Source organism: Quercus robur, chromosome 8 (assembly GCF_932294415.1).
Source record: "Quercus robur chromosome 8, dhQueRobu3.1, whole genome shotgun sequence".
Taxonomy (NCBI): Eukaryota; Viridiplantae; Streptophyta; class Magnoliopsida; order Fagales; family Fagaceae; genus Quercus; species Quercus robur.
This window is the reverse complement of record NC_065541.1, coordinates 52,349,491-52,376,534: the sequence shown is the minus strand read 5'-3', so window position 1 is coordinate 52,376,534 and position 27,044 is coordinate 52,349,491. Positions and strand designations below refer to the sequence as shown.

Below are 27,044 nucleotides of genomic sequence, written 5' to 3'. Positions count from 1 at the left end.
GATGAGTCTTTTGACTCTTTCTATGGGAAGCTAAATGAGGTGGTTGTCAGCAAGTTCAACTTGGGAGAGAAAACGGAGGATTCAAAAATTGTAAGGAAGATCCTTCGATCATTGCTGGAAAGTTTTCGTGCTAAAGTGACGGCGATTGAAGAGAGCAAGGACCTTGATGACATCAAAGTCCAGGGGCTGGTTGGTTCTTTTCAGACTTATGAGATGTCGCTGCCCAATCAACGGAAGAGTAAATCTCTTACTCTTAAGACCATTAATGAGAAGGTGGAAGATCAAGACTCATCGGGAGAAGATGTGGTTGACAAAAATGTTGCATACCTTGTCAAAAATTTCAGAAAGTTCTTGAAATTCAAAAATAATGGCAAATTTGATGATAAAAGAAAATTCCAAAGTTCTGGAAGGGAGAAAAGGGAATTCAAAAAGAAAGATGGAAAAGAATCCCAACCTACACAAGGTGTTACTTGTTTTGAATGTAACGGGCATGGACACTTTAAGAAGGAATGTCCGAATTATTTGAAATTGAAAGGCAAAGTGTATGCCACGACATTGAGTGACTCGGATTCATCAGACTCAGAATCTGAAGAAAGTTGTGATGGAGAGGGGAACTATTCAGCTTTTATGACTATTGCTCATGTTGAGTCTTCAGATGAGTTGAATCTGCTTGTACGAGACCTTGGAGAACATAGTGATGATGAATCACTGGGAATTGTTGAAGAATCAGATGCTGAAGAAGATGAAAGCACAGCAAATCTTCAAGAGAATTATAACTCACTCCTGGAGATGTCGGGTGAGTACACAAGGGTGGCCAAGGCTGCTGTGAGAAAAATGAAGAAGGCAGAGGAGGACTACAAAAGTCTCCTAATCCGATATAGGGAGGCCAAATGTGAGATAGAAACACTGAATGGTGAGCTGTCCGAAACTTACACAAAAGTGAGATTTCTTGAGCAAGAGGTTGTGCAAGCAAATGCTAAAATAGAGAGGGTCACCACCAAGAAGCTAGATGATGTTATTTCATCTCAAAAGAGCTTTTCAGACAAATCCAAATTGGGATATACCGGAGGAAGTAGCTCATCTGGAAATGTCACTAAAGAAGTGAAGTTTGTAAAGCCCAAAGATCCAGTTGTAGTTGACCTTACTAATGAGAAGCTCAAGATGGAGGAGAAGAAGAATGTGGTGAACCAATGATTGGTGAATCCCCGTAATCAATCTGTGGGCAGGTCTGAATCTCGTGCAAAGTCTCGCCCACGACCACAAAGAGGTCCTAGAGCAACTTATGTGTGTCATTATTGCGGACTTCAAGGGCATACTTGACCAAATTGCCAAAAGCTGAGAGCAAAGAATAGTGCAACTCCTCAAAGGTCAGGAGGACCTAGAAATGATAGAAGAAATTGGGCAGGTGATCAATCTAGAGATCAGAATGGTGATCCCGGAATGATGAACGTGATGAAGATGATTGGTGCATTCACCAATTGCTTGGAAAGCTTCTCACGAAAGTTTGAAAGCCCTAACTCCCGTACCCAATCCTATAAGGAAATCACCCCAAACGCAAGTGACGTGTGGGTGAAAAAGGGTACTCATGCATAAGCATTACAACATGTCCATGCATTAATACTTCCTATGCTTTGTGACGATGTTTGTTTGTTTGCTTGGTGTTTTTGCTGTTGGTTGTTTGTTTGTCTACTTGTGCATACTTTTAATTTATTTCGTTTTTTATCAATCTTTTTTTTTTCTTCTAGTGTCAAAAATCCAAAAATCACATAAAAAATTAGAAAATCAAAAAGTTTGATTGACATTGTTGAGCTTTTGTCTCAAAACCTATTTTGCCTTGTACCTTTGTGCTAATGGCTTTGTGCATTTTCGAGCATTGCTTGTTTCTTTGCACTTATATCTCTGTGGGAGAAATCTTAAAATCTATGTGATTGTTGTAAATAAATCTTCAAACTTGTCATGAATGATTAGTGAATGGTTATGTTGATCTTGAGACATGCATAGACTTGTGTCTATATATCTTCCCACTCTTTATTTTTGTTTTTGCTAAAAAGAGCTCACCAAATGTAAATCTCCAAATGAAAAGAGATATTGAGCTGCAAAAGCCTGTCGCACATTCTAGTATTCGACTAGGAAAAAGGGTAAGCGACCTTATATTAAAGAAAATGTTTATTCAAAAAGCCAAAGGCTTGTTCATTAAAGTGAAATATCAAATATCACTCTCACAATGAGAGGTGATTGCCTCAAAAGATCAAAAAGATCAAATGTTATGATTAAAAGTGGAGTCAAATGTAAAGGTCCAAGTTATGTTATCAAGTTTTGTGGGAGGTCATATATACATATTTCTATAATTGAGATGGGTCACATGATCTAGTGCTAATTGTGTATGTCTTGGTTGAATTGATCATTGAAACTTCACATTAGACTAAGGACTATCTCATTGTTGATATCCACATACAACACACAAGTTTATGTTCAATAAATGTCATATTCATTTGTGTGATTGTACTTGATGAAATGTGTTTTCACATGCTCAATCTTTGTTTATTCAAGCACAAAAAGATTTTTGAGTGTTTTAGGTGTTTTTGGAAAGTATTTTTTTTGAAAAATCTGCAAATTTCAAAAATTCAGTTTTGCCCTATTTTTGCGGCTCAGTCGTGGGTATGTCAAGTCGCGAGCCTCAGTCGCGTCTTCGCGGGTCATTTTTGGCGACTTGTTCGCGAGTGGAAGGTCCAGTCGCGAGATTTACTCAGAGATTTTCGCGGCTCAGCTCGCGACTCACTCGTGGGTAGACCTTCCAGTCGCGAAAAACACTTAGAAAAGTTTTTCAAACTTTTGTCTTTGTGTGTTTTGGCGGCTTGAACTGGCGACTTTGTGGCGACTCAATCAAGTCGAGAAAAACGCATGTTTGGCAAAAATAGGGGCAGTTTTTAAATATTTTTCAGTTTTTCCCTCGAACTTTTGTGACTGTTCATCTTCTTCCTCAACTGTCTCCTTCCCACACACTCCGTGTACCCATTTTCAAACCTCATTGGTGCTTCATTTCATATCCAAATCATCAAGAAAAGGTATGGGTCTTGTTTTTCCTCATCTCATTTTCCCTATTTCATAGATGTTTTGCTTACCATTTGGATTGATATTGTGTTCCAATCATTCCTCTCTTTGTGTAATGGGTATGACTTGTTATGTTTGTTGTTGATATCATCCGTTTTCATGTTGAGTGGTCACAATGTTCCTTTTCATTGTTCTGTGTTTTGCTTGTTGTTGATTCTGAAAATCTTTTGTTAAATGGGTTTGGTATTTATATGACTTGCTCATTTCACTTGCTTGAGTGTTGATGTTGGTTTTCGGCATTGGTTTACTGTGCTTTTATGTTAACATAATGTGTGTCTCTCAACCATGTGCTCTAGTTTGGGTGCTCTGTTACTTCATTTTGAAATTTTTTTCCCATGTTCATATCTTTTGTGGCATGTTTTATGATATCTGTTCTTAATATTCGAATGATGTATTTGTTTGCATATCATGGTCATGGTAAACTGTCTCATTGACAGTTCTGTTAGTTTTTGTCTCTCTATGCCTTTGTGCACTATCACCATTTTGTTGCACCTGTCATTTTGTGTTCCTTAGTATTGTTGGAAGTTTGGTTGGGTCTGCACTATCTTTAGTTTGTATTCATGTATTGAAATTTTTTTTACTTCTATTAGCACTGAATCATGTTGACATTTATCATGTGTGGTACTGTTGTTGGTTCTTTGCTGTGGGCCTATTCTCTTGCAGATGTCTCGTCGATCTTCCAGGGGTAAAGACATTGTTGCTGACGATCCAGCAACACCAGTTGCTAAAAGGACTCGACTATCATCACAGGCATATCAAGACCCCAATGAGGATAGGTTCAGAACTCCGCTTACCTCACACGTCTACTCAAACATCTTTGACAAGTCAACCCCTATAGTGGAACGGGTGGTGGAGTTTAATACCTTAGGAACCACTTTTATCCCTCGAATCTTTGAGAAACGAGATTGGGCAAACTTGTTCGGGAACTTTGATGATCCAATAGATGAGCTGGTCAAAGAATGCTTCTCCAATGCAACTGATCTTGGAGTTGAACTCATTTTTTGGGTCAGAGGAAAAGAGTTTGGCATTTCCCCAAACTCCATCGCAGATCTTCTCAGCATCACCAGACCTCAGAATGTGGATCTAACTCCTTACGATGATCGAACTCCAGAGGTTGAAGAAATTCTACAGATCCTAGGATCCGATCATGAAGTATCCAATACAGGAACATCCATCAGCACCGCAAAGTTTGCACCAAAGCTGACCACACTGAAGTTGATCATGTTCACCAATCTCTACCCACTGTCCAACACTACATTCATCAATCTTGGGAGAGCTCTATTCCTTTGTGATCTTATTACAGGAGCCCCCATTGATATATGTGCTCACATCTATTACAACTTGAGGAAGACCGCGGTTCGAACTGCAGCTTGAGGAATCATTCCATTTTGCAGTCTCATCATGAAGCTCATTCTTCGTGAAGGCATTGTTCCTCCTACAGATGGAAAAATGTTGACCCGTCAGCATCCTATTTCCATGTTCACTCTTCAAGCTAGCAGAAGTCACTCCTCTAAAACACCAAGGAGTGCTCACATCTCTCCGGTTACTCCATCTGCCCTTAAGTCAGAGACACTTGCACATACCACATCTACTTCGCGTGCTGTTCCTGAAGCTTCACAAGCTAGTATTCCGCAAGCACAGACTGCTCCTCATACTGATAGAATGGGCAGTTTACTTGAGCATATTCAGAAACGCATTGATGAGATTGTGACAATTCTCTACTCCACAAACAACCATGTCCAAATGCGTCTCGAGACTATGGAGAATCAGCTAGACGCTATTCAACGAAAGTTGGATGACAGCCTTTAGCTATTCGTGCCAAAAAGGGGGAGAGTATTCAGTAAGGGGGAGAAAGTTCAAAGGGAAGTGTGCATAGTGATAGGGGGAGTACACACATACTTTTGACATACTTTTGTTTTAAGTCTTATCCTCTAAACTTATAAGTTTACTTTTGTTGGACTTTTAGTGTTTATATGGGTTAGATACACTGTGGTTTTGGTGTATAGTTATTTTTAACTCATAACTTATACTCTTGGTTTAATCTTTTATATATTTTGATGATGTTATTCAGGATGTATTGTGTTTTGTACCCATGTGCTTTTGTAAGCTTTTAGGGTTAATGTTTTATGCATAGTTTGTAGGCTTTATGGTATGTACCTTGCTTAATGCAGCATTTATGCTATGTTGAAATCAGTACTTTAATTTAAATGTCTTGCATTTTGATTTATGTACTGTCACTCTTGTGCCATTGTAGGATTGTTCCTAGATGCATATACCTTGTGTATTATGCATTGGTTGAGTGTTGAACATACAAGTATCTTGCCTTGTACTTGTTAACTTGTATGTCCTTGTGTTCATTCCAAGTGTGAATGAGCACTGTCATCACTACCTTGTGGTGTTCACTTGGTTGATCAAGCCATGGTTTGTTTCTTAACTCCATCTTTGCTTGATCACATATTGCCTGTGTCATATGCATTTTATGATTTTCTGCTTACAATGATCATGGTGTATTGTTGTGTTTCAGGAGTATTATGTTCATATGATTCAAGTGCTTCACAGCTTCTAGAGTTAGGTGTGAGTGAGTTTTGTTCAACTGTTCCCAACTCACATGTTAAGTCTAGAGTCTGTTTTAGGGTTTTGTCACAGAATAGCCAAAGGGGGAGATTGTAAGGTTGAATTTATTCAACCATCTAATTGGCTTTATTCTGTGCCAAATTTGCTAGTAATTCAGCTTTTAGTAACCCTGTATTTAGGTGGGTTTGATGTAAGGGTAGTGAGTGAGATAGAGTGAAGTTTGCTCAAGAGTGTGCAAAAAAACAGAGACTCGCGGCTTGGCCTCGCGGGTGACTCGCGGCTGCAAGCCGCCAAACGCAGCACACGTGTCAAGCATGCCAGAAGGTGAACAGTCATGCTAGCTGGAGCACTACAGGACAAAACAAGACAACTGGCCATACAGTTATCTCGCGATTGGATCTCGCAACTTAGTCAAGCCGTGAGGTCAGACCGCGAGCCACCCCTGTTTTGTAAAACCTGACGTTTCACATTCCTCTCCCACTCCAGTATAAATACCCCTTTTACCCACGATTGTAAGAGAGCTTCCAGAGAGAACTTTGAGAGAGAAACCCTAAAGAAAAACAAGATTGATTCACCAACAATCTATACATTAGAGTCTCTTCAAATTCCTCAACTCTCTTCCTCTCCATTGTCAAATCCTTGAGAGGCATTATACCAAACCTGGTTCTCACCATTATCATTACTGTGGGAGAGCTGTTTGGATTTCTGGGAAGCAGTTAGGAAGAAACCAATCTTCATTGGTTGATGCTACAGTCTAGTAGCGAAATCCGGGAAGCTAGAAAAGAAAAATGTTCGGCGCAACCTCGTTGGAGCAAGAAGCTTGGAGGGCTTAGGTGCACTGGGTAGATTAGGCTTGGAGGGTCTATTGCTGTCCATGTATCCCAACTGTATTTTCTAGTGGATTGTTTACCGCTTGGAGGGTGGCGGAGAGGTTTTACGCCGAGAGCTTCGGTTTCCTCTTCGATAACACATCGCGTGTTGTCTTTGTGTTTGCATCTTCCTTTCTCTCTATCTTTGCCTTTTTATTATCTGCTGTGGATTGTGTTTTAATTTGGCTTAGATAGTTTTTACCAATTCCATATTATAGCTTATGTTAAGTTTCCGCACACTAATTGTTTGACATAATGCTTGAATTGGTTAAGTTGTAATTTGAGGGTCTAAACGTTCAAGGGTGTTTATAGACAAAATTGAACTTTCACCATTTATACTGGATATTGTCAAACAATGAATTAATGCACAAAATTGTCTCCAATCTTAATGTCTTTCTCATTGCTAATCGCATAACATTACTTCATATGGGCTATGGCCCGACCATATATACAGGATATTATCATGCAATGAATGCCCGAAATACTGTGTCCATCCATTCCATACAGATACATTACAGACAAAAAAAAATTTTTCTTTTTTTGACAAAAAATTGGAGGGAAAAAAAATGTAAAGAAGATCTGAAGATGTTCAAAAAAGGGTTGTAGTTATTAATTACAAGGAAATTAATTACCCACTCCACTAGTGGATAGATTAAAATATACTATAAAATAAGAAAGTAACGACAAAACATATTCTCCAAGTCCCAAACGGACACACATTACTTACTCATACCGTCTCATTCTCATACCAAGTCCCAGCCTCAGACATCATCAATGGCTGAAGAAACAAAGAGGTAGTCCTTAGGTCCTTCCATGGTGTCTCTATAGTCTATATACTAAATTTCCATCACATCTTCTAACCACAAACATAACACCCATCTCTCTCTTTTTTTGCATGTGATCATGTTGTTGTTGTTTTCAGGTTTGCAGTAGTTACAGGAGCAAATAAGGGGATTGGATTTGAAACAGTTAGACAGTTGGCTTCAAATGGGTTCGTAGTGGTGCTAACAGGAAGAGATGAGAAGAAGGGTCTTGAAGCTCTTGGGAAACTGAAAGACTCTGCTCTCTCTGATAATGTGCTTTTTCATCAGCTTGATGTGGCTGACCCTGCCTCCATTACTTCTTTGGCAGATTTCATCAAAACCCAGTTCGGGAAACTTGATATCTTGGTATGATTCTAAGCTAATTTCTTTATAGATTTCTATCTCTTTAATTTGAATATCATTCATCTTGAAATTAATTCTCTTTGAACTTAAACTTCCCACGTTATTGTGAAACAAAATTACTTAAATTCCTTATAATGAAAAAATCAACTATAGTCTATTACCTCATATCTACTAGATATGATAGAGCTTGTGAGATTCATCATATTTTAATTCAGTGGATAATGTACAGAAGGGATAAGATTTGAGGACAAGTTTGCCGTTAATGAAATTCACTGATGTGATAACCTGACAGATTTAATAATGTTCCCTGTGTTCAAATCCAATTCTTGTTCGATGTAAACAAAATTAGTCATGTAGTGTTGAAACTATGTGCAGGTGAACAATGCAGGGATTGGTGGAGTCAAATTCGATTCTGATGGTGGGGTAAGTATTTTATGGATGATTCGTCTTTGAAGCAGAATACAGGTGGGCTTGAAATTCATATATGCGCCTTTGGCAAAAAGTTTAATTTACAACAGTTGCAAGTGTCTTGTGCAGTTTGTTTTCACTTTTGACGTCATAGTTGGACTTCTTCATGTAATTTACTTTGAGATCATTGTTAATTTAGAAATTAGAACTTACATAGGGAATATTTCTATGAGTCTGTTTGAATACCGTTTATTGCTGAAAACTGAAAACTTATTGCTGAAAACATTGTAGTAAAATAATTTTTAAAGGTATGAATAGTGCTGTGAGATCCAAATTTACCTAAAAATCTATATTTTGCTGAATTTGGTGGTCCATGAACAGTGTCATGAGACCTCAAAAAAACGCAAAACACAGCTTAACAATAATTTCAGTGCTGGGTAAAAGCACACTATATCTTTCATGCGATGCCAAAGACCATTGGGGAGGTTCAAAGAGAATAATCTTTCATACCCGTACTGTTCCTTGGAAATATTAGTATCTATAAGTGCTCTGTTTTATAGCTTAACATGATGCCTATTTAGGACAATAATCAGGATTATATTTGTTTGCCACTTAGGCTTTTTGAATTTAGAGTTACTTCTCTTTTATGATCAAGGGGTAGGATATTAACGTTAAAGCTATGGTATTTTTGTTCTGTTTTGTATATTAAAGTTCAGTAGATTGTATCATTCTACCTTGGGCTTGGAAGTATTTGGTGATAGTTACCTAGTGGATTGAGTTCTTTTTACTGCTGCAGGAAGGAGATGGAATTGTTCAGCCTAAACTGATTCAAACTTATGAATTAGCAGAAGAATGCTTGAAAACTAACTACTATGGAGCTAAAAGAACGGCTGAAGCACTCATTCCTCTCCTCCAATTGTCAAATTCACCACGGATTGTTAATGTTTCATCCTCCATGGGTCAGCTAAAGGTATGGAAGTAACAAAATCCTTCTATAGAAATACATTGTCAGCGCGCCCTTTGGTAAGAAACTTGGTTGAGTTTGACACTAGTTTGGTAGGCTTGAAACTCACGCAAGTTAGCCATAGAGCAGATGACTCAATTTGAAGGTTAGATTGGCTTAAAATGAGTGAGATACGAACCAAATTTAAATTAACTCCTCTCATTAGTTGATCAAGCTGAGCCAACCAAGCCAAATCGTTGCTAATGAATTCATTTTAGAACAATAACAGAGATGACACATTTTTCCACTTTCTATCACTCTTTGGCTTGGACAAATTTCCTTGAGAAACAAGAGAGAGAGAGAGAGGTGTATACCATAATATCAGCAGAAAATGCCCTTCCCATTAAACATTGGATGACCCTGCTTGTTTTCCTTAGTTGATTATGGAACACTTTTCCAACAATTTATTGTGATTCAGGTCTTCTTCTAAAATGGTTAGGAATCTTATTATACATTATTTTTCCCATCTTGTTCACTCCATCAGAGATTAAGATCTTATATCCATATTGAATTTGTAATTGTATTTCAAGAAAGAATTTACCTTAGTTTTTATTGTCAACAACATTTATAAATATTTCTTGTCATGTTTCAGAACATCCCAAATGAATGGGCTAAAAGAGTGCTATGTGATGATGAAAACCTTACAGAAGAGAAAGTGGATGAAGTATTAGAGGAATTTCTTAAGCATTACAAAGAAGGTTCACTGGAAGCCAAAGGCTGGCCTACTTTTCTTTCTGCCTATACAGTCTCAAAAGCAGCCATGAATGCCTACACAAGAATTATAGCCAAAAAGTACCCTAGCTTCTGCATCAATTGTGTCTGCCCTGGCTTTGTCAAAACAGATATAAATCGCAACACTGGCATCTTACCCGTTGAAGAAGGTGCTGCAAGTCCTGTGAGGTTAGCACTGCTGCCTGATGGCAGTCCTTCTGGCCTTTTTTTTGTTCGGCAAGAAGTGTCTCCTTTTTGATCGAAGACAACCCATTTATTTGGATGGATTATAAAACCACACGGATTGTAAGTTTTGAATTTAAGTCTGTTTTCTCTAATTTACGGAAGACCTTGATGGTGAACTTAATAACACCAATTTGGGATTTTGATGCCATAGTATAAGCTAGTAACTTTTTATGTCATGTGAAATATATGGTTTGCACAATGCAATCTAACTAATGGTCAACTTTCCTGTAGTACTAATAATTTTGCAAATATAGTGAGGGAAAAAAATGAAGAAACAAACTTAGCATTTGAGTATACTTAGAAAAGGGAGATCTCAAGATAATTTCTTGCATACCATTGTTCTTTTTTTTAGAGAAGCATCCTGTTGTTTTCAATGGTGTTTACACTCAACAAAAATAAATATTAAATAAAAAGGAAGAAAAAGAAAAAGAAAGAAAGAGGTTTCCTGTTTCATGGTGAAAGGGAGCTGATATTATCTTTTAGAGAGAGAGAGAGAGAGAGAGAGAGAGAGAGAGAGAGAGAGAGAGATGAATTAGTAATGTCTTTTGTGTCCATTTGGCATTCATGTAGAAAATAGAGTTATAACTATTAGTGTTTTTGCAATATAGAGCTTCAATGGTAAAGTTCTTAACTATTTTTAGTGTTGGGCCTGTTGGCAAATTATAGTGAATAATGAATAATGTTTACATTCTTGGCATTGGCATGTGCTCCTGTAAAGTTGTGATTTACAAATATGTATTCTATTGGCTTTTATTCCGTACCAAATTTGATTGTAATTTTATTCAATCTTTTGTACCCTGTATTTATTGTGGGATTTGATTGTAAGGGTTGTGTGTTAGAGAGAGAGAGAGTGTGAAGACTCAAGCAATTGAAGCCAGAAGATTTCTCGCGGGTAACTCGCGACTAAGCATCCCGCGAAGTGAAGCACGTGCCTTGCACATGACTGGAATACGAAGTGTCAATACAAATGGAGACAGCTGTGTTTCGTGAGTAGCTCGCGGGTAAGACCTTCCCGCAGGACACCCGCGAAACATTCTGTTATGCCAGATTGTACTATCTGATACACACTTTCTGTACCCACATTATATATACCCACATTACCCACAAATGTTGAGGAGTGCTTCTGAGAGAAAACCCTAGCCAAACACCTTGAGCATTAGAGATTATCATACCCATATATTTCTACACATAAGCTTGTGGATTTCAACTCCCACCTCTCCATTTCCATACCATTGAGAGGTTGATAGCTCAAACACTTACCACACCCTTTCAGAGTGTCAAGTGAGGTTTTGGTGCTGCTGGGAAGTATTAGAAGAAGCCAAGGATTGTAGATGTAACATGGAGTTTGTTGCGGGATCCGGAGAGCTAAACAAGACACGGTTCCGAGAAGCCTTGTTGGAGTAGGAGTTTGGAAGGCTTAAGTACAACGGGTAGATTAGGCTTGGAGGGTCTCTTACTAACCCATGTATCCCAACTGATTGTCTAGTGGATCGATTACCGCTTGGAGGGCGGCAGAGAGGTTTTTTGCCAAATTCTTCGGTTTCCTCTTCGATAATACATTGGCGTGTTATCTGTGTTTGCTTTCTTCTTCTTTACTCTTTTGCATTTCATTTTACTGCTGTGATTATATGAATATGTGTTAGAATAGCTTGTTTGTTTATCCGCTAGCATTTACATTATTCCGCACTCAGAATTAAGTTAGTGTAAAATCTATCAAGTCATAACTTTTATTTGGGAGTCTAAACAGCTCTTATGTTTTTAACACATTTTGAAGCTTTCAGCTCCAAAATTTTCAACTAAACTTAAAGTTGTTTTTTAGTGTTAAAAGAGTTCAAAAGAGTCCTTAAAGCACCTTTTTAGTGGGTCAAAGCACTTTATAGTTGCAAAACACACCAACACTTTGTATTGCTAGCCATACCTGCCTATGAAAGGCAGCTTATAGTGGCAAAGTCTTTGTATGATTGTGTATCACTAACCATAGTTGCAAAGAAAATCTAAGAAATTTGTAGCTCAACGGACGCTTTCTAATGTTTCCAACAAATTTAACTAAGGTTCAAATGCTAGCTGCAAGGTGGCTATGAGGACATGTCTATTAACATTTTGGTTGTCTTCACCCCTATTCTCTCTTACATTTATTTTGATATTTTTTTCTATGCTTTTCTTTGGCTTTTGTTGTGTTTCTCTTGAATTGTCTCTCATATGACCATATCCAATAGTCAATCCGCTAGAAGGAATCAAAAATGACTAGTAGCTTGGAATACAAGGCAATGTACCTTTGGCTTCTCAACTTGGAATGCATCCGATATTTTTGGGATCATGATCTTCTAGATATAAGTTCTTTTCAACGTATTTATTCCGGGATCAGACAAATAGTTGATTTTTTTCCCAATTGTGCTAGTCTGAAAAATCAGTGTGATACAGTGATGAGTGTGACTGTGCAAATTTGACAATTCAAAAGAAGAAAGTGTTCAAGGAGTTCCCTTGATAATAATTTCGGCGATAGCTAAATCTAGAATAAAGAAATCTGACTTTTTTTTTTTTTTTTTTAAGACTAAGGGAGTCTAACTAAAAGATCACAGTAAATAGAATTGAATTACTTACCCCCCTAAATGAAAACAACAAAATTGTTAGAGGTGGCTCATATTTGTTAATCGGCCATAGAGTTGGAAGCCCTATGGGTGTTGCAAAAGAGTGGAGTGGCATGAGTGGAGTGGAGCACAGCAAGAAAAACAGAACAAAGCGAAGTTATAATGGATGAGATCTTAAAAAAAATACTAATATATATTTAGTTTATATCAATTTAGCAAACTCAAAAACCAACACCCTTCATTTCTAAGGAAACACGTACTATTTATTTGTCAAAACTCATACGAAGGCTTTCTAAGTTCTTCGAAATCTACCATGTTGTATATACTTGAATGATTTGTGAATAGCCTCTTATCACCTAAGTTGAGATGAATTGCACTGGTTGTCCTCATATATGGACTTGGTGCTCATCATCTTTTACTGTAACAAAGATATCAAAACACTAACCTTGCACTGATACCATATGTTGTGCAACAGTAGAAACAAAAATAAATCAACAAATGCAAATAGTAAATATAAGAATTTATGTGATTTCATAAATTGCCAGCATCTGCAAGCAACGACAATGATAAAAAGTCTTACTAAGTGTTGGGTTCTAAGACTTTAGGTTTAAATGTATTAGAACTTCATTATGCAACATTGGCAAACCAAGATCAAAATGTTTATTCTTGTTTTAGACTTGCTCAAAGTATGTTTATATGTAAAGTTGGAATCGAATAATTGTAGAAAATTACTATTCAATTTCTACAAGGCTTGATTGATCGAAAATTAGACTATATCGATCGAACCTCATGCAAAATGTTTTTTCTGCAAAATTTCCAACTCAGCCCAAGCTCGTTTAACGTATAGGATTTTATGTTTTTCCTTAAGTATAAAAGGAAAAATTCTAGCCACGTTTTAGGTTGTTGCTTATGCTGTGTATGTGAATCTCTTGTGAGATCTAGAGATGTTTGTCTTCACATATACTTAGGGTTATCAAGAATCAAGATTGATGTCAAGAGCTTGATGATTAGTTCGGTTGCTGCATAAAGAGCTTAAAGATATACAAGCGAAAGTACTTGTGCTTGCTGTGAATTTAAGAAAGAAGTAGTCCGTGGACTCGGAGCTATCACGTGGTCGTGGTAGTAAGTTTCCTCCTCGAGGTAGTAATAGGATGTTAGTGGTCTAAGTCACTATTGTGTAAACTTCAATTCTTTCATAGTGGATCTGTTTTACCTTGAGGTTACCTAGGTTAAATCCTTCCGAAGATTTTTACCTGTTTAGTTTTCTTGGGTCATCATATCTTTGTGTTATTTATTTTCCGCACTTTACAATGATAAGATATATTTGTGTTAACCTAGATTTGAATAATTTGACTAAGTAATCACTTGGCTAATTAACTAAGTTAATCTGATTGTGTTTTAAGGGGTATCAGAACAGGTTAGCTCTAGTGTTTAGATCCTTTGGATTTGATCCTTGACCCCTGTTGTCATGGAATATGGTCATTCTCTTGTGATCCCACCTCACTTTGATGGGGAACAACTATGCTTATTGGAAAGTAAGGATGAAAGCATTCTTGAAATCTATTGATGAAAGAGTTTGGAACTCCGTTAAATACAGATGGGAGAAGCCCACTACTCCAGCCGCTTTTAATAGCATAGCCATGAACACTATTATTAATTCTGTTTCTATAGAGGAATTTAAGAGAATCTCAAATGTTGAGGTTGTTTACACTGTATGGAATATTCTCCAAACTGTGCATGAAGGCACAAAGGTAGTTAAGATCAATAAGTTGCAGCAATTAACAACTAGATTTGAAAGCATTAGGATGTCTGATGATGAAAGTTTTGATGAATTCTATGCTAAGCTTAATGATATTGTTAATTCTGCTTATAATCTGGGTGAAATCTATGATCAACCTAAAATTGTTAATAAGATTCTTAGATCCTTGACTGAGGACTTTTGACTCAAAGTGACTGTCATCACTGAAAGCAAGAATGTGGACTTTATCCCTATTGATGAACTTGTAAGATCTCTTTAGTCCTATGAGTTGGACCTACCTAAGATAAGCAAATCCAAATCAATGGCTCTTAAGTTTGTTGATGATGTTGATGTGAATGGATTTGATGATGAGCTTTCTGCTACAAAGATTGCTTACCTTGCCTAGAACTTTAGAAATTTTCTTAGGAACAATAACAGAAAGGCAAGAGGTAAAAACAATATTGAACCTAGAAATTTTAGGAGGAATGATCCCATTAAGGTAAATAATACTGAAAAACCTAGAGAGAAAGTAGGTCAAACCCCTAATAATTCTATGGGTCAACAATGTTTTGGATGTCAAATGTATGGTCATGTGAAATCAGAATGTCCTACATTCTTGAAGTCTAAGGGTAAAGCTATGGCTGTAACCCTTAATGACGAAGAAGTTTCTAACAATGAGTCTGGTAGTGATGAGGATGGAAACTTCATTACTTTCATAGCTACTGCTGAAGTTGATGAAAGTGTTGTTGTTGAAGAGAACCCTTCTGATGGGAAACTCTCTGAGGATGTAGATTTGCAAGAAGCCTACAATAAACTTTGTAAAGTTGCTACAAAGGATGTTATGAGTGTTGATTTAGACTTAAAGAAAATTGCATCTCTTGAACTTGATAAGAAAATTTTTCTTTTGAAACTGTTTGATGCTAATGAATTGTTAAATAATGTGAAGACCGAAAACATGATTTTGCTTGATAAAGTTAAGAATTTGAAACTTGAATTATTTGTTGCTAGAGAACAAACAAATAGGTCTGCTAGTTCTAAACTTGATCACATGCTGAATGTTCAAAAGTCTCCTTCAAACAAAGCTAGTTTAGGTTTTGTAGAAAGCATCTCTGTGCCTGAAACTCATTCCACAAATTTTGTTCCTTCTTCTGAGCTCCCCGTGAGTGAGATTGTCAAACCTGTAGAAGTTACACCTTCTAGGAAAATTAGGGTTGATCTTAAAGAGTCTAAACCTAAGACTCCTAACCCTCCTAACGACATGGTGCATGATAGACCTGCTTGGGTTTGTCATTGTTGTGAAAAGTCTGGGCATATTCGTCCAAACTGTTTCAAGATGCTGAGTGTTCAAAAGTCTCCTTCAAACAAAACTGGTTTAGGTTTTGTAGAAAGCATCTCTGTGCCAAAAACTCATTCCACAAACTTTGTTCCTTCTTTTGAGCTCCCCGTGAGTGAGATTGTCAAACCTGTAGAAGTTACACCTCCTAGGAAGATTAAGGTTGATCTTAAAGAGTCTAAATCTAAGACTCCTAACCCTCCTAAGGACATGGTGCATGATAGACCTGCTTGGGTTTGTCATTTTTGTTAAAATTCTGGGCATAGTCGTCCAAACTGTTTCAAGTTGCAAGCTGCTAAGAGAGCAAATAAACCAAAAGTACCTGTGCCTCAAGCACAAGATCCTATGGTACTTATTGGTGACTTGGTAGAGGCTTTAAACCTTTATTCCAATCCTGGAGTTGGTCGTCATTCTAATGTGAATAATAACTCCAATGCTAGAGTTGCATTTAAAAGGTTTTGGATGCAAAAGGCTCAATCTAAGTGAGTCTTTCTGACATGGTCCTTGTGTTTCATTGCTCTACTCTTTGTGACCATTTTTTTTTCTTTACTTTTCTAGGATTTGCATTGCATAACATTCATGCATTTCATTCTAGATTGTTTTTTGTTATTTCTTTTCAAAATAATTTTTTTTTTCAAAAAAAGGAAAAGGGAAGCAAAATGTGTTTTTGCATTATTTCTTGGATTTGAAATCAAGGTTGGCCAATTTATCTTTACATAACATGTCTTTGTACCTTGTTTAGGTTGGATGAGCTTATTTATTGTACTTTACTAGTTTGAGATTTGTAGTACATATTGTGTGGGAAGATGTTTATAGTTTTTGATTATTTTTAATTGATCTTGAAGTCACATGCCTTTGATTGTTGGAATTGAACTTAATGAAAAAGGCATAAATAACCATCTCACCACTGTTTACTAGCCAATCATGAACACCTTAGTGCATATCATAAGATTTTGTGCTCGAGAAAGTGTAGCACATGCACAAAAAGAACATGAGGTGTAGCCTCGGTTTAAATGCTAAAATTGGTGTGTACATTATTGGACTATAATTAAATCAATCAAATAAAATTGGTGTGTACATTATCCTGGCTATTTTTAATAAGTTTCTGATCAAATAAAATTGGTGTGTACAATATGAGGCAAATCAAGAAACTTACATGATTGCAAACTTGTTTTCTAGGAGATGTGGGAGTTATATGATGTAACTCTTTAGCTGATAGTCTCTTTCAAATTTATAGGATGAATTTTGTAGAAATTGTGCTTGATTACTCTTCACATATCACCTCACATGTATCTCAAACTTTTGCTAGTTGCACAAACTACACAAGTTACTTTTTGCTAAACTTTGTACATGTTATTGTGTGTGATCTTGTTTTGGCCATTCAAGATTGAAAATTCCTTGATTATAATGCAAAATGAGTTTGAAGTTTGAGAATTTAAGGAAAATTGATTGAAGATCTTATTTTTGGGAGATCTAGGTTCAATACAAGTGTTTTTGAAAAGTATTTCATTTCATACTCATGCATTCTATTCATAAAATACTATATTTTGAGGAGTTTCTGCATAAAATTGCTCTGTTTTTCAAAAAAAAAAAATTCCAGAATTTCAATCAAAATTGCGATTAAAAATTTATTTTGAATCTGCCTGGCTTGATTGGTTCTGGATCAATCGAATGTAATTTTCGATTGACCGAATCTGTTTCTCGATCAATCGAAAATCGTTTAGAGAGTTTTTAAAAACATAAGTTTTTCATGTGTTTGTCACTATTCAAACTTTTTCAAAAAGTTCTTTCTCTCTTTCTTTGATCGGTCAAGGTTCAAAGCAAATTTTTTGTCATTTTCCCACAAAATTCTTCAAGGGTTTTTTACTTCTAAGGCCGATAATACCTTTTTGCCCTTCATTTTTCATTTATTTTCATGTTTCATGCATTTTGGGAAATTTCGAACCTATGGAGAATTGGGGTTTTTGTTGATTTCAATCAATTCTTTCAAAATTGATCATTGGGTTTTTGTTATGGGATTTTATTAAACTGTTCCTTGGTGTTTAATTTGATCAATTGTTGATTTGAGAAAAAATTGAATTTATCTAGGGCTTGAAACTACCCGAATTGGGGATTTTGTTTAATTGAGCTTAATTTGATGAAATTGGCTTGTTAGATTGATTGATTGATTTGATCATTAAAATCTGTTCTCTATCTTGTGTAATGATCAATTGGTCAGTTTGTTGAAATTTGTGAAAGTGGGTTTTCAAAATTTGGGGTTTTTGGATATAAACTTTATGCTCAAGCCAATTTTGTGATTTTATAATGAAATTGAACTTATTCTCACTACATTAGAGCATGCATCATGGGTTGATATTGTTCATGCATCATATAAATTGTTATTTTCTATATTATTTCTGTTCTAACTTGCAGTCCGCCCTTGGGTTTTCTTGTTTTTGTCTTTTGTCTCTTTTCTGACTGTCCTTTTTGCTCTTTAGCATCATGGTTAGGAAGACTAGCGCCCATAGGACATCATCTTCTTCTTCTACTCCATCATTTGATAATGAGAGGTTTCTAAGTGAGAAAAACCAAGAGACGTATAAGAAGCTGAACATTCTTAGGAATGTGTGGGTTGAGCAAAAAGTAGTTTTAGATGAGCTTGACCTGGAAATTTGAAGAAACTTTGAGCACAGGGGCTGGTTGCCTTTGTTGGATGTTGACCATCCTCCTCCTGCTACCTTGATCAGATAGTTCTACTTGAACCTCTTTGTCCACTCCTATGATTCCAACACTCAGGTGAAGAGTTGAATACGGGCTGAAGAGTACACCATTACTCATACGATAGTGGCCTCTGCTCTTGGGGTGCCTATGGTCCAACATCCTGTTTATCCTTACAATGAGTCTCCTCCCCTGGATGACATCATGTCATATCTTATTGGATCTTCTATCCAATGGGGTTCTGATCCTCGAATCACCTCTCACAAGTTGACCGAGATTCATTATCTATTTTTCCAGATTTCTTACCAATCGATCTAGCCCATCTCTCATTTGCACACTATTCCTATAGAGAGATGTGCATTTTTGTATGCTCTTGTCACAGACGCTCCTATGAGTTTTCCCCATCTTTTCATTCATTCTTTGGTTGAGGTTCATAGGAGTTCTGCTCATGCTCTTTTCTTTCCTATTTTTATTTATAGGATTTTATTACATTTAGGGTTAGAGCATTTTTTGGCGTCTGAGCCCGTTCATATCATAGCTCCCATAGGTGTCACTTTCCTTTGACAAAGAGTTGTTCAGATGCGAGCTAGCTCTAAACGCCCTAGGGTCGAGTCTTCCTCTAATGCACCTCCTCCTCCTCCTTCTTCAGGTGATCCAACTGCTTAGTTTATCGATCCGACTGCTGCTGATGCTCCTCCACCGTCTGCTTCGGATGTTTCTAGCATTTGTCGTACTCTGGACACTGTCATGACCGTTCAGGCGGCTCATGGTCAACTTCTGGTGGATGTTCTCACGAAGCTTCAGGCTTGGCGTGCAGACTTGGCTAGTTTAAGATGATTACCTCCACCACCTCCTTTTGATGATGTGTGATTGCCCTTTGGCAACTCGTCACAAAAAGGAGGAGTACATTTGGATAGGAGATTTTGTTGATAGGGAGATATTTTTGTTGTTTTGGAGCTTTAGAGCTTTTAGATTGTATCTAGGTGCTTCATCTTGTATTTATATTTTTTGGCTTTTGATGTATTTTGTTTTAGTTAAGTTGTCTATGATAGGGGGAGATACTATGATGTATTTATATTTGTTTCTTGTTTCACATTGTGCTACATTGATAATTGATTTATATTTATGAGGTTATTCATGATATATGTCTTGTAGTTTATGCTTATGTGAAATCAAGAATTTATTTATTTTTACTTGTATTTTCCGCATATGCGTTTATGTGTTTGTTAAGTGTTACAGGAATATACAAGTTAATTCAGTCGTGCTACTGTCTACACTTGCAACTGATAGATAGTAGTTAGGCTGAATTTGTTTTTGTTGGGCAATGTTATTGTAATGGGCTGTTTTTGTAAACTTTGAGCATTTTGTTTATTTTGTGTTTTGTCACAGATTGCCAAAGGAGAAGTTTGTTGGGTTCTAAGACTTTAGGTTTAAATGTATTAGAACTTCATTATGTAATGTTGGCAAACCATGATCAAAACGTTTAGTCTTATTTTAGACTTGCTCAAAGTATGTTTATGTGTAAAGTTGGAATCGAGTAATTGCAGAAAATTATTGTTCAATTTCTGCAAGGCTCGATCGATCGAAAATTAGACTCGATTGATCGAACCTCGTGTAGAATGTTTTTTCTGCAGAATTTCCAACTCGGCCCAAGCTCGTTTGATGTGTAGAGTTTTATGTTTTTCCTTAAGTATAAAAGGAAAAACTCTAGCCACATTTTAGGTTGTTGTTTATGCTGTGTATGTGAATCTCTTGTGAGATCTAAAGGAGTTTGCCTTCACATATACTTAGGGTTATCAAGAATCAAGATTGATGTCAAGAGCTTGATGATCAGTTCGGTTGCTGCATAAAGAGCTTAAAGATATACAAGCGAGAGTGCTTGTGCTTGCTGTGAATCCAAGAAAAAAGTAGTCCGTGGACTCAAAGCTGTCACGTGGTCGTGGTAGTAAGTTTCCTACTCGAGGTAGCCATAGGATGTTAGTGGTCTAAGTCATTATTGTGTAAACTTCAATTTTTTCATAATGGATCTGTTTTACCTTAAGGATAGTTAGGTTAAATCCGCCCCAGGTTTTTTACCGGTTTGGTTTTCCTGAGTCATCATATCTTTGTGTTATTTATTTTCCGCACTTTACAATGATATGATATATTTGTGTTAACCTAGATTTGAATAATTTGACTAAGTAATCACTTGGCTAATTAAATAGGTTAATCTGGTTGTATTTTAAGAGGTCTAAAAGCGTACACTAAGTGTGAGTTTGGATAGCGTTTTTTCTCTAGCATTTGTGTCTACGTTTGCGTTTTCCTGGGTCCTATGCACTGTTTACGGGACCCGCAAGTACAAAATCTAGCAAATTTTGCTTTAAAACTGATCCTACGACACTATTTTCACATTTAAAAATTATATTACTATAGTATTTTTAGTAATAAATGATATTTAGGGCCGGCTGAATGGTCGAGCAAGAAATGCAGTTGCCTAAGGCCCCAAGTAAAAAAAAAAAACCCCCCAAATTTTTATCAATAGGGTTATTTATAATCAATAAATAAAATAATTTTTTTTTTCACCAGATGAAAAACAAATAAAAAAATAGAGAAAAATGTAATGTTCATAATATTTTTCACAACACTTTTACAACTAATGCTAAGTAGCAGGTTGTTACAGCCTATTGTTGATGGCAAAAAAATAATTATAATGATATTTTCAAATAGAAAACAAAAAGCAGTTTAAAATCTAGGATTTGTTGTAAAAAATATTGTGAATGTTGCACTTCTAAAATAAAATAAAATAAAGAATAATAATAAGGGTTTAAATAGCAAACTTTTACTAGTTTTCATCTAAGTCTACCACTAACACCACTGTTTTACTTACTACTATCAATCTACCACATCAACAAGTATGAAAAATTTTATCAAATTTTTTCTGTCAATAAAATTTCTAAAAAAAGAAAAATTTTACGTAGTTCATTTTAATTTGTAGTAATTTTGTATCTAAAACAAGATGATCAATTTTCGTCTTAGACCCCCAAATACAACAAGCCATCCCTAATGATATCTAAATAAACCTTAAGATAAAGACGCAACCGACTAAAAGTAGTCGGCTAATTGTTTAATTTGTGGTCCAAAACCACGTAGAAGAAGCAGTCTTTTTTATATTATTTTTTGAGGTAGAACGTTGAAGAAGCATTTTTTTTTTTTTTTTTTTTTGATGACCGTTGAAGAAGCATTTTTTTTTTTTTTTTTTGATGACCGTTGAAGAAGCATTTAAGTGCACATCATACCTCACCAGTGATGTCAACATTTATGTCCTCTAGCATAATTCATAGATTTTTGGATTACTAGGCGTAATCAACGAAGACAATAAGAGAAGAAGCACTCTATTAAATATTATACAAAAGAAAACTGGTTTTCATATTCATTCGTTTAATTTTCTTCTTATCGTGCACATCATACCTCACCAGTGATGTCAACATTTATGTCCTCTAGCATAATTCATAGATTTTTGGATTACTAGGCGTAATCAACGAAGACAATAAGAGAAGAAGCACTCTATTAAATATTATACAAAAGAAAACTGGTTTTCATATTCATTCGTTTAATTTTCTTCTTATCTCTCTGTCGGTAAGTTTAATTTTCTTCTTCTTTTTTTACATGATCTTTATTTTTAGTTATGATTGGTTCTAATATGATATTTTATTTTGACCTATATAAAATTAAAATTTCAACAATTATAAAAATATTACGACAGTTTGTTGTATTAATATACATATATATATATATATATATATAAAGTTCTCATATGTATTAAAAAAATTAGAAAAAAAGAAAGTTGACCCGGCGGTTAAAAAAAAAGAAAAAGAAGAAAGAAAAAGAAGGCCAGGTATTGAACATACAAAAAAGTAATGTAACTATTATAGTATTTGTGGAAAATGTTGTGGACGTCATTTCTTTTTTCACAATATTTTTTTTTCTTAATTGTGATTGATTCTAATATGATATTTTATTTTGATTTATAAAGAATTAAAATTTCAAAAATTATGAAAATATTGTAACTATTTATTAATATAAACAGGTCTCATATGTATATAAAAAAATTAGAAAAAAAAAAAAACCCGGCAATATTACCCAAAAAAAGGAAAAAAAGAATGCCAATAAACGGTAAATCATTTTTTTTGCTGAATAATATACGGTAAATCTTGAACAAACCAAAAGCAGGTCTCATATGTATGAATGCTACTACTGTAGTTTTACACAGTCACGCTTTTATATATAGAAGAATTAAGCACAGCTTTCACTACAGCAAAAGTGTCCCAAGTTTCATCATCAATGGCAGAAGCTACAAAGAAGTACTTTGCTTCTTCTTTCATGGTGTTTTCGCAATAGTGCCGTGACAAAGTGTTTTATTTATACTTTTCTTTTTCTTTTTTCTCAGGTATGCAGTTGTTACAGGGGCCAATAAGGGGATTGGCTTCGAAATATGCAGGAAGTTGGCCTCAAATGGGATCGTGGTGGTGCTAACTGCTAGAGATGAGAAAAAAGGCCTTGAAGCAGTTGAAAAGCTGAGAGAGTTTGGGCTATCTGACCACGTTATATATCATCAGCTTGATGTGGCGGATCCTGCTAGTATAGCTTCCTTTGCAAATTTCATTAAAACCAAATATGGGAAGCTCGATATATTGGTACTTTTGAAATGTTTCTGGTGGTTTAACTAGCCATTTGAATTACTGTTTGGAAACCGAGATTCTTCTTCTTATTATTATTATTTTTTATGTATGTTATTAGCATGCATGCTATATTTTGAGTCAATTGGATGTTATTTACTATTTTATCTATAAAGTTTTGTCTTTCATGCATAGTTTTAATATACAAAAACATGAAATTTAAGTATTTTATAGATGATATAGTTGCTGACCTTTTGATCATTCTGAAATTCTGCTAGCATGAAGGGAATAAGAAAAAAATACAATGTGATGGCTATCTTTGCATATATTGTGTTGTGTAACATTGCTTAAAGTTACTCTTGAATCAACTCTTTGAAAATGCATGACAGAGAAGAGGAAAGAGGGGCAGAAAATATTGGAAATTTTAATATGATAAAAGTGTATACTGTAGAGACTAAACAGGAAGCACGACCTTGCTTTAAATTGCATAAAAATCTGCACATCAACTCCATCGATGAATTTTCAACATGAACTAAAGCTTTGTCGTAAATTGCTCTTGTTATAATCCCATCTTATGTACAAATTTTAAAATTTTATGTGATTGGTCAATTATCAATATAATAGACTCTCAATAATACTTGCTTCGGGTCATCTTGTTCATGATCCTGTTTTTGGTTTAATTTACAAAATAAAATAAATGATGACAAATCTTAAAATTCTATGCAGGTCAACAACGCTGGGATCTATGGAACTATATTAGATGGAGATGCTTTAGCCGCTTCAGGTCTTGGTAAGGTAAGTTATGAAAGTATGATATTTTTTCATTGCCAAAAAATAAGAAAAGGGTGAGTGGACTTGGATGTAACATTGAGAAAGAGTGACTTGACTGTAACTTCAGGATTAGACATTATGTTGTTATAACTCTTGTTGATCATTGTAGTTAATTCCTAACAAAGTAAGAAGGAATATTAAGCCAAATCATTATTATTCAGCCAAAGCCCTCTTGCAGGTTGAAATTAGGTTGCAGGGTTCTAGTCTAGAAATCAATCTCTCCAATAAAAATTAGGACTAAGGTTATCTACCAATCACCTCTCTAGACTCCAGAAAAAATGGATTTTGTGTATTAAGTATGACTTTTTTATGATATTGGTCATGTTCTAGAAAGAAAACCCATATAGAACCACACTAGCATCAATTAACTTTGACTAAAGCGGCTTTAGTCAAAGTTAGTGTATTGTGTCTGGTAGCTGATTAGCTTTTTCGAATTCCTTGTTGCACTCCCTATGAAATCTTGCAATGTTTGGCCACAAAATTATGGATGCTTTTTCCATAAGTATAGTGTGTTTGGGTCTTCAGACTGGGGTTGGGAGGCTAACTAAGTACTGTTGTTAAGCAACCTGTCTCTGCCTACCATTTTCTTTGTACAATTGGCTTGGAAGAGAATGAACTTTCTTCTCATTGATGCAGGAAGGTGCCAATGTGGATTGGAGTAAAATAGTGACCGACACTTACGAGTTAGCTGAAGAGTGCCTAAAAACAAACTACTATGGCGCCAAAGGAATGATTGAAGCACTTCTTCCAATCCTCCAGTTGTCCAATTCACCAAGGATTGTTAATGTTTCCTCTTCCTTTGGGCACTTAAAGGTATGAAACTGCAGATAAAATTTCCCGAACCCATATTAGAACTTTGAATTAAGTTTTATACAAGTTTTTTATTTGGTTTTGAAATTCATTACAAGCAAATGTCATGGGAAGAGCCAAAACTAAATCCCAATCAAAAGTAGATGGTTCAACTTATAACTGGCTTAAAATGGCTAATTAATCATTATCATAGTTTTTTAAGGAAATTACTATCTTTCTTTCTTGACAAATTGATGGGATTATACGAAGCAATCCTATCTCATTTACTTGGTTAATCTGGATTGAGGGGAAATGAGGGGGAATAGAGTAGAGTAGAATGGAATTGGTCCAAAATTATGCTATGTTTGGAAGTTTGGAGGTAGAGGAGAGTAGAGGGGAGGAGAGTAAAAGGGAATAGTTATTCTCCATCTTGTTTGAATGTTTTTAAAATTAATTAAGGGGGAGGGGAATAATTAGCATTTTCATAGTTTGTAATTTTGTTAATATGGTAAGGGTAAATTAAGTAATTCATTTGGTTAGATATTTCTATGTTCTACTCTCTGAGAAATTATTTACACCGAGAGGACTGCTAATGTGATTCTCCCTGACCAGTGATGTGATGTCATCTATGCAAATGTATGTGTGAGCTTCCTAACGAGCACAAGGAATTAAAAATAAAAATTACCAGATGATGTCACATTTGAATAAATAACATCATTTTATTGGTTGGAAGGACCACGTCATTAATCCTCCTAATGGACCTAATAATTTCTCCTACTCTCCCTTCAAATCTCTCTAATTTGGGGGAATTAAAAATAAAGGGTTAAAAGTAATTAGAACCCCTCCAAATCCCTCTCCCTCCTCCCTTTAAAAAAAATAAAAAATAAAAATCCAAATAAGGTAATTTAACTTATTCTCCTTCCCTCTACTCTACTCCCCTCTACTCTCCCTCAATCCAAACAAGCTATTAATTAGCTTATTTTCAGCCAACTCTACTCTATTTCCCTTTACTCCCCCTCCCTCCTCCCTCAATCCAAATGGGCCCTAAGAGATGCAAAGTCTTTTTCTTCTTCTGCTTTTTAATTTTTTTTTTAAATTAAACTATGATTCATTTTCCCAATAATCAAATTAAAGTGACTTTTCTACTTTTCTTCTTCTTCTGTTTCAGGAAATACCAAGTGAATGGGCTAAAGAAGTGTTAGGTAATGCTGAAAGCCTAACAGAAGAAAGAGTAGATGAGGTATTGAATGAATATCTAAAAGATTTTAAAGAGGGCTCCTTGGAAACCAAAGGCTGGCCAAGATATTCGTCTGCCTATGTGCTTTCAAAAGCAACTCTCAATGCCTACACAAGGATTGTGGCTCAAAAGTTCCCGTCTTTCCGAGTCAATTGCGTCTGCCCTGGTTATGTCAAGTCAGATTTTAACCACAACACTGGCTACTTGACAACTGATGAAGGTGCTGAAAGTGTTGTAAAGTTAGCGCTCTTGCCCAACGATGGTCCTTCTGGCCTCTTCTTTTCTCGGAATGAAGTGACAACTTTTGATTGAGATTATTCATTTCTATCGCTTCTCAAAGATATAAATACTAATAAGTTTGTACTTTTCCTGGAATTGTTTACTTTTTGTATTTTGAATCTCAATTTGATAGGCTAATTGAAAACCAATGTCTATATCGTTAGAATTGGTTAGAATTGAGTTCACTTAGGTGTTTATATCGTTTTTAATTTCTTGAAATATTGGACTTAGGGCTTATACATATAACTCATGAGCAGCTTGTCATGATGCCTGTGTGTAAGATCCAACAAGTTTTGTTTTGGGCCTTAATTTTTCTCTCTTTTTCAGCTTGTTAGTGTTCATTGATTGTTTAGATTAGCGAGTTGGGCATTTAATGTGCATGGTGACTGTTGGACTTTGGCCCATTAGGAACCCACTAGTCTATTTAATATAACATATTTTTAGACCTCTTTTAGGCAGTTGAACACCCACTTGTCCATTTTTTCCTTGTCTAATATAATACACTTTCAGAAATCAAATCCAATAGAGTTCCTAAGGTACTTACTGCATAAAGTTCTCTTCATCATGACCATTCATTTTGAATTAAATGGTTTGTATTATGCCATATCATTAATTTATTAATAAAATCCTTAAAATAACAGTGCGACATTAACAATTAAAAACCACATCTTTTTTATTATATTCTAATTTAGTATTTTACATATATTATCTTCATATAATTTCGGAAGATATTATAAAAACCAACCAATTTGTTAGGACACATGTGATTCACTTGTTAGGAACATATGTCACTATTTTATGTAATTGGC

The 27,044-nt window shown here is 35.6% G+C and overlaps 2 protein-coding genes across 3 annotated transcripts; both read left to right on the top strand.

Moving 5' to 3' along the window:
* The first annotated feature begins 7,226 nt into the window (after positions 1 to 7,226).
* Positions 7,227 to 10,264, top strand: LOC126696972 ((+)-neomenthol dehydrogenase-like). Of its 2 annotated transcripts, XM_050393751.1 has the most exons (5): positions 7,227 to 7,348; positions 7,477 to 7,723; positions 8,096 to 8,143; positions 8,925 to 9,098; positions 9,724 to 10,264. In XM_050393751.1, the coding sequence occupies exons 1-5, from the start codon at positions 7,329 to 7,331 to the stop codon at positions 10,099 to 10,101; spliced, it is 867 nt and encodes a 288-aa protein (XP_050249708.1). In that variant the 5' UTR covers positions 7,227 to 7,328; the 3' UTR covers positions 10,102 to 10,264. The 2 variants fall into 2 exon arrangements, with proteins under 2 accessions (XP_050249708.1, XP_050249709.1); XM_050393752.1 differs by lacking the exon at positions 8,096 to 8,143.
* A 12,352-nt stretch (positions 10,265 to 22,616) lies between these two features.
* On the top strand, positions 22,617 to 26,420 carry LOC126696966 ((+)-neomenthol dehydrogenase-like). The gene is made up of 5 exons (XM_050393747.1): positions 22,617 to 22,784; positions 22,871 to 23,117; positions 23,826 to 23,894; positions 24,567 to 24,743; positions 25,888 to 26,420. Exons 1-5 carry the CDS (start codon positions 22,765 to 22,767, stop codon positions 26,266 to 26,268), a joined length of 894 nt encoding a protein of 297 aa, XP_050249704.1. The 5' UTR covers positions 22,617 to 22,764; the 3' UTR covers positions 26,269 to 26,420.
* The last annotated feature ends 624 nt before the right edge of the window (positions 26,421 to 27,044 follow it).

What these genes read in the sequence shown, in the direction of transcription:
- LOC126696966 (XM_050393747.1), top strand. Translation starts at nt 22,765, where the DNA reads ATGGCAGAAGCTACAAAGAA. An exon ending in ATGGGAAGCTCGATATATTG is followed by an intron (nt 23,118 to 23,825) that starts GTACTTTTGAAA and finishes AATTCTATGCAG; the next exon opens with GTCAACAACGCTGGGATCTA. An exon ending in CCGCTTCAGGTCTTGGTAAG is followed by an intron (nt 23,895 to 24,566) that starts GTAAGTTATGAA and finishes TCATTGATGCAG; the next exon opens with GAAGGTGCCAATGTGGATTG.
- LOC126696972 (XM_050393751.1), top strand. Translation starts at nt 7,329, where the DNA reads ATGGCTGAAGAAACAAAGAG. An exon ending in ATGGCTGAAGAAACAAAGAG is followed by an intron (nt 7,349 to 7,476) that starts GTAGTCCTTAGG and finishes TGTTGTTTTCAG; the next exon opens with GTTTGCAGTAGTTACAGGAG. An exon ending in TCGGGAAACTTGATATCTTG is followed by an intron (nt 7,724 to 8,095) that starts GTATGATTCTAA and finishes AACTATGTGCAG; the next exon opens with GTGAACAATGCAGGGATTGG.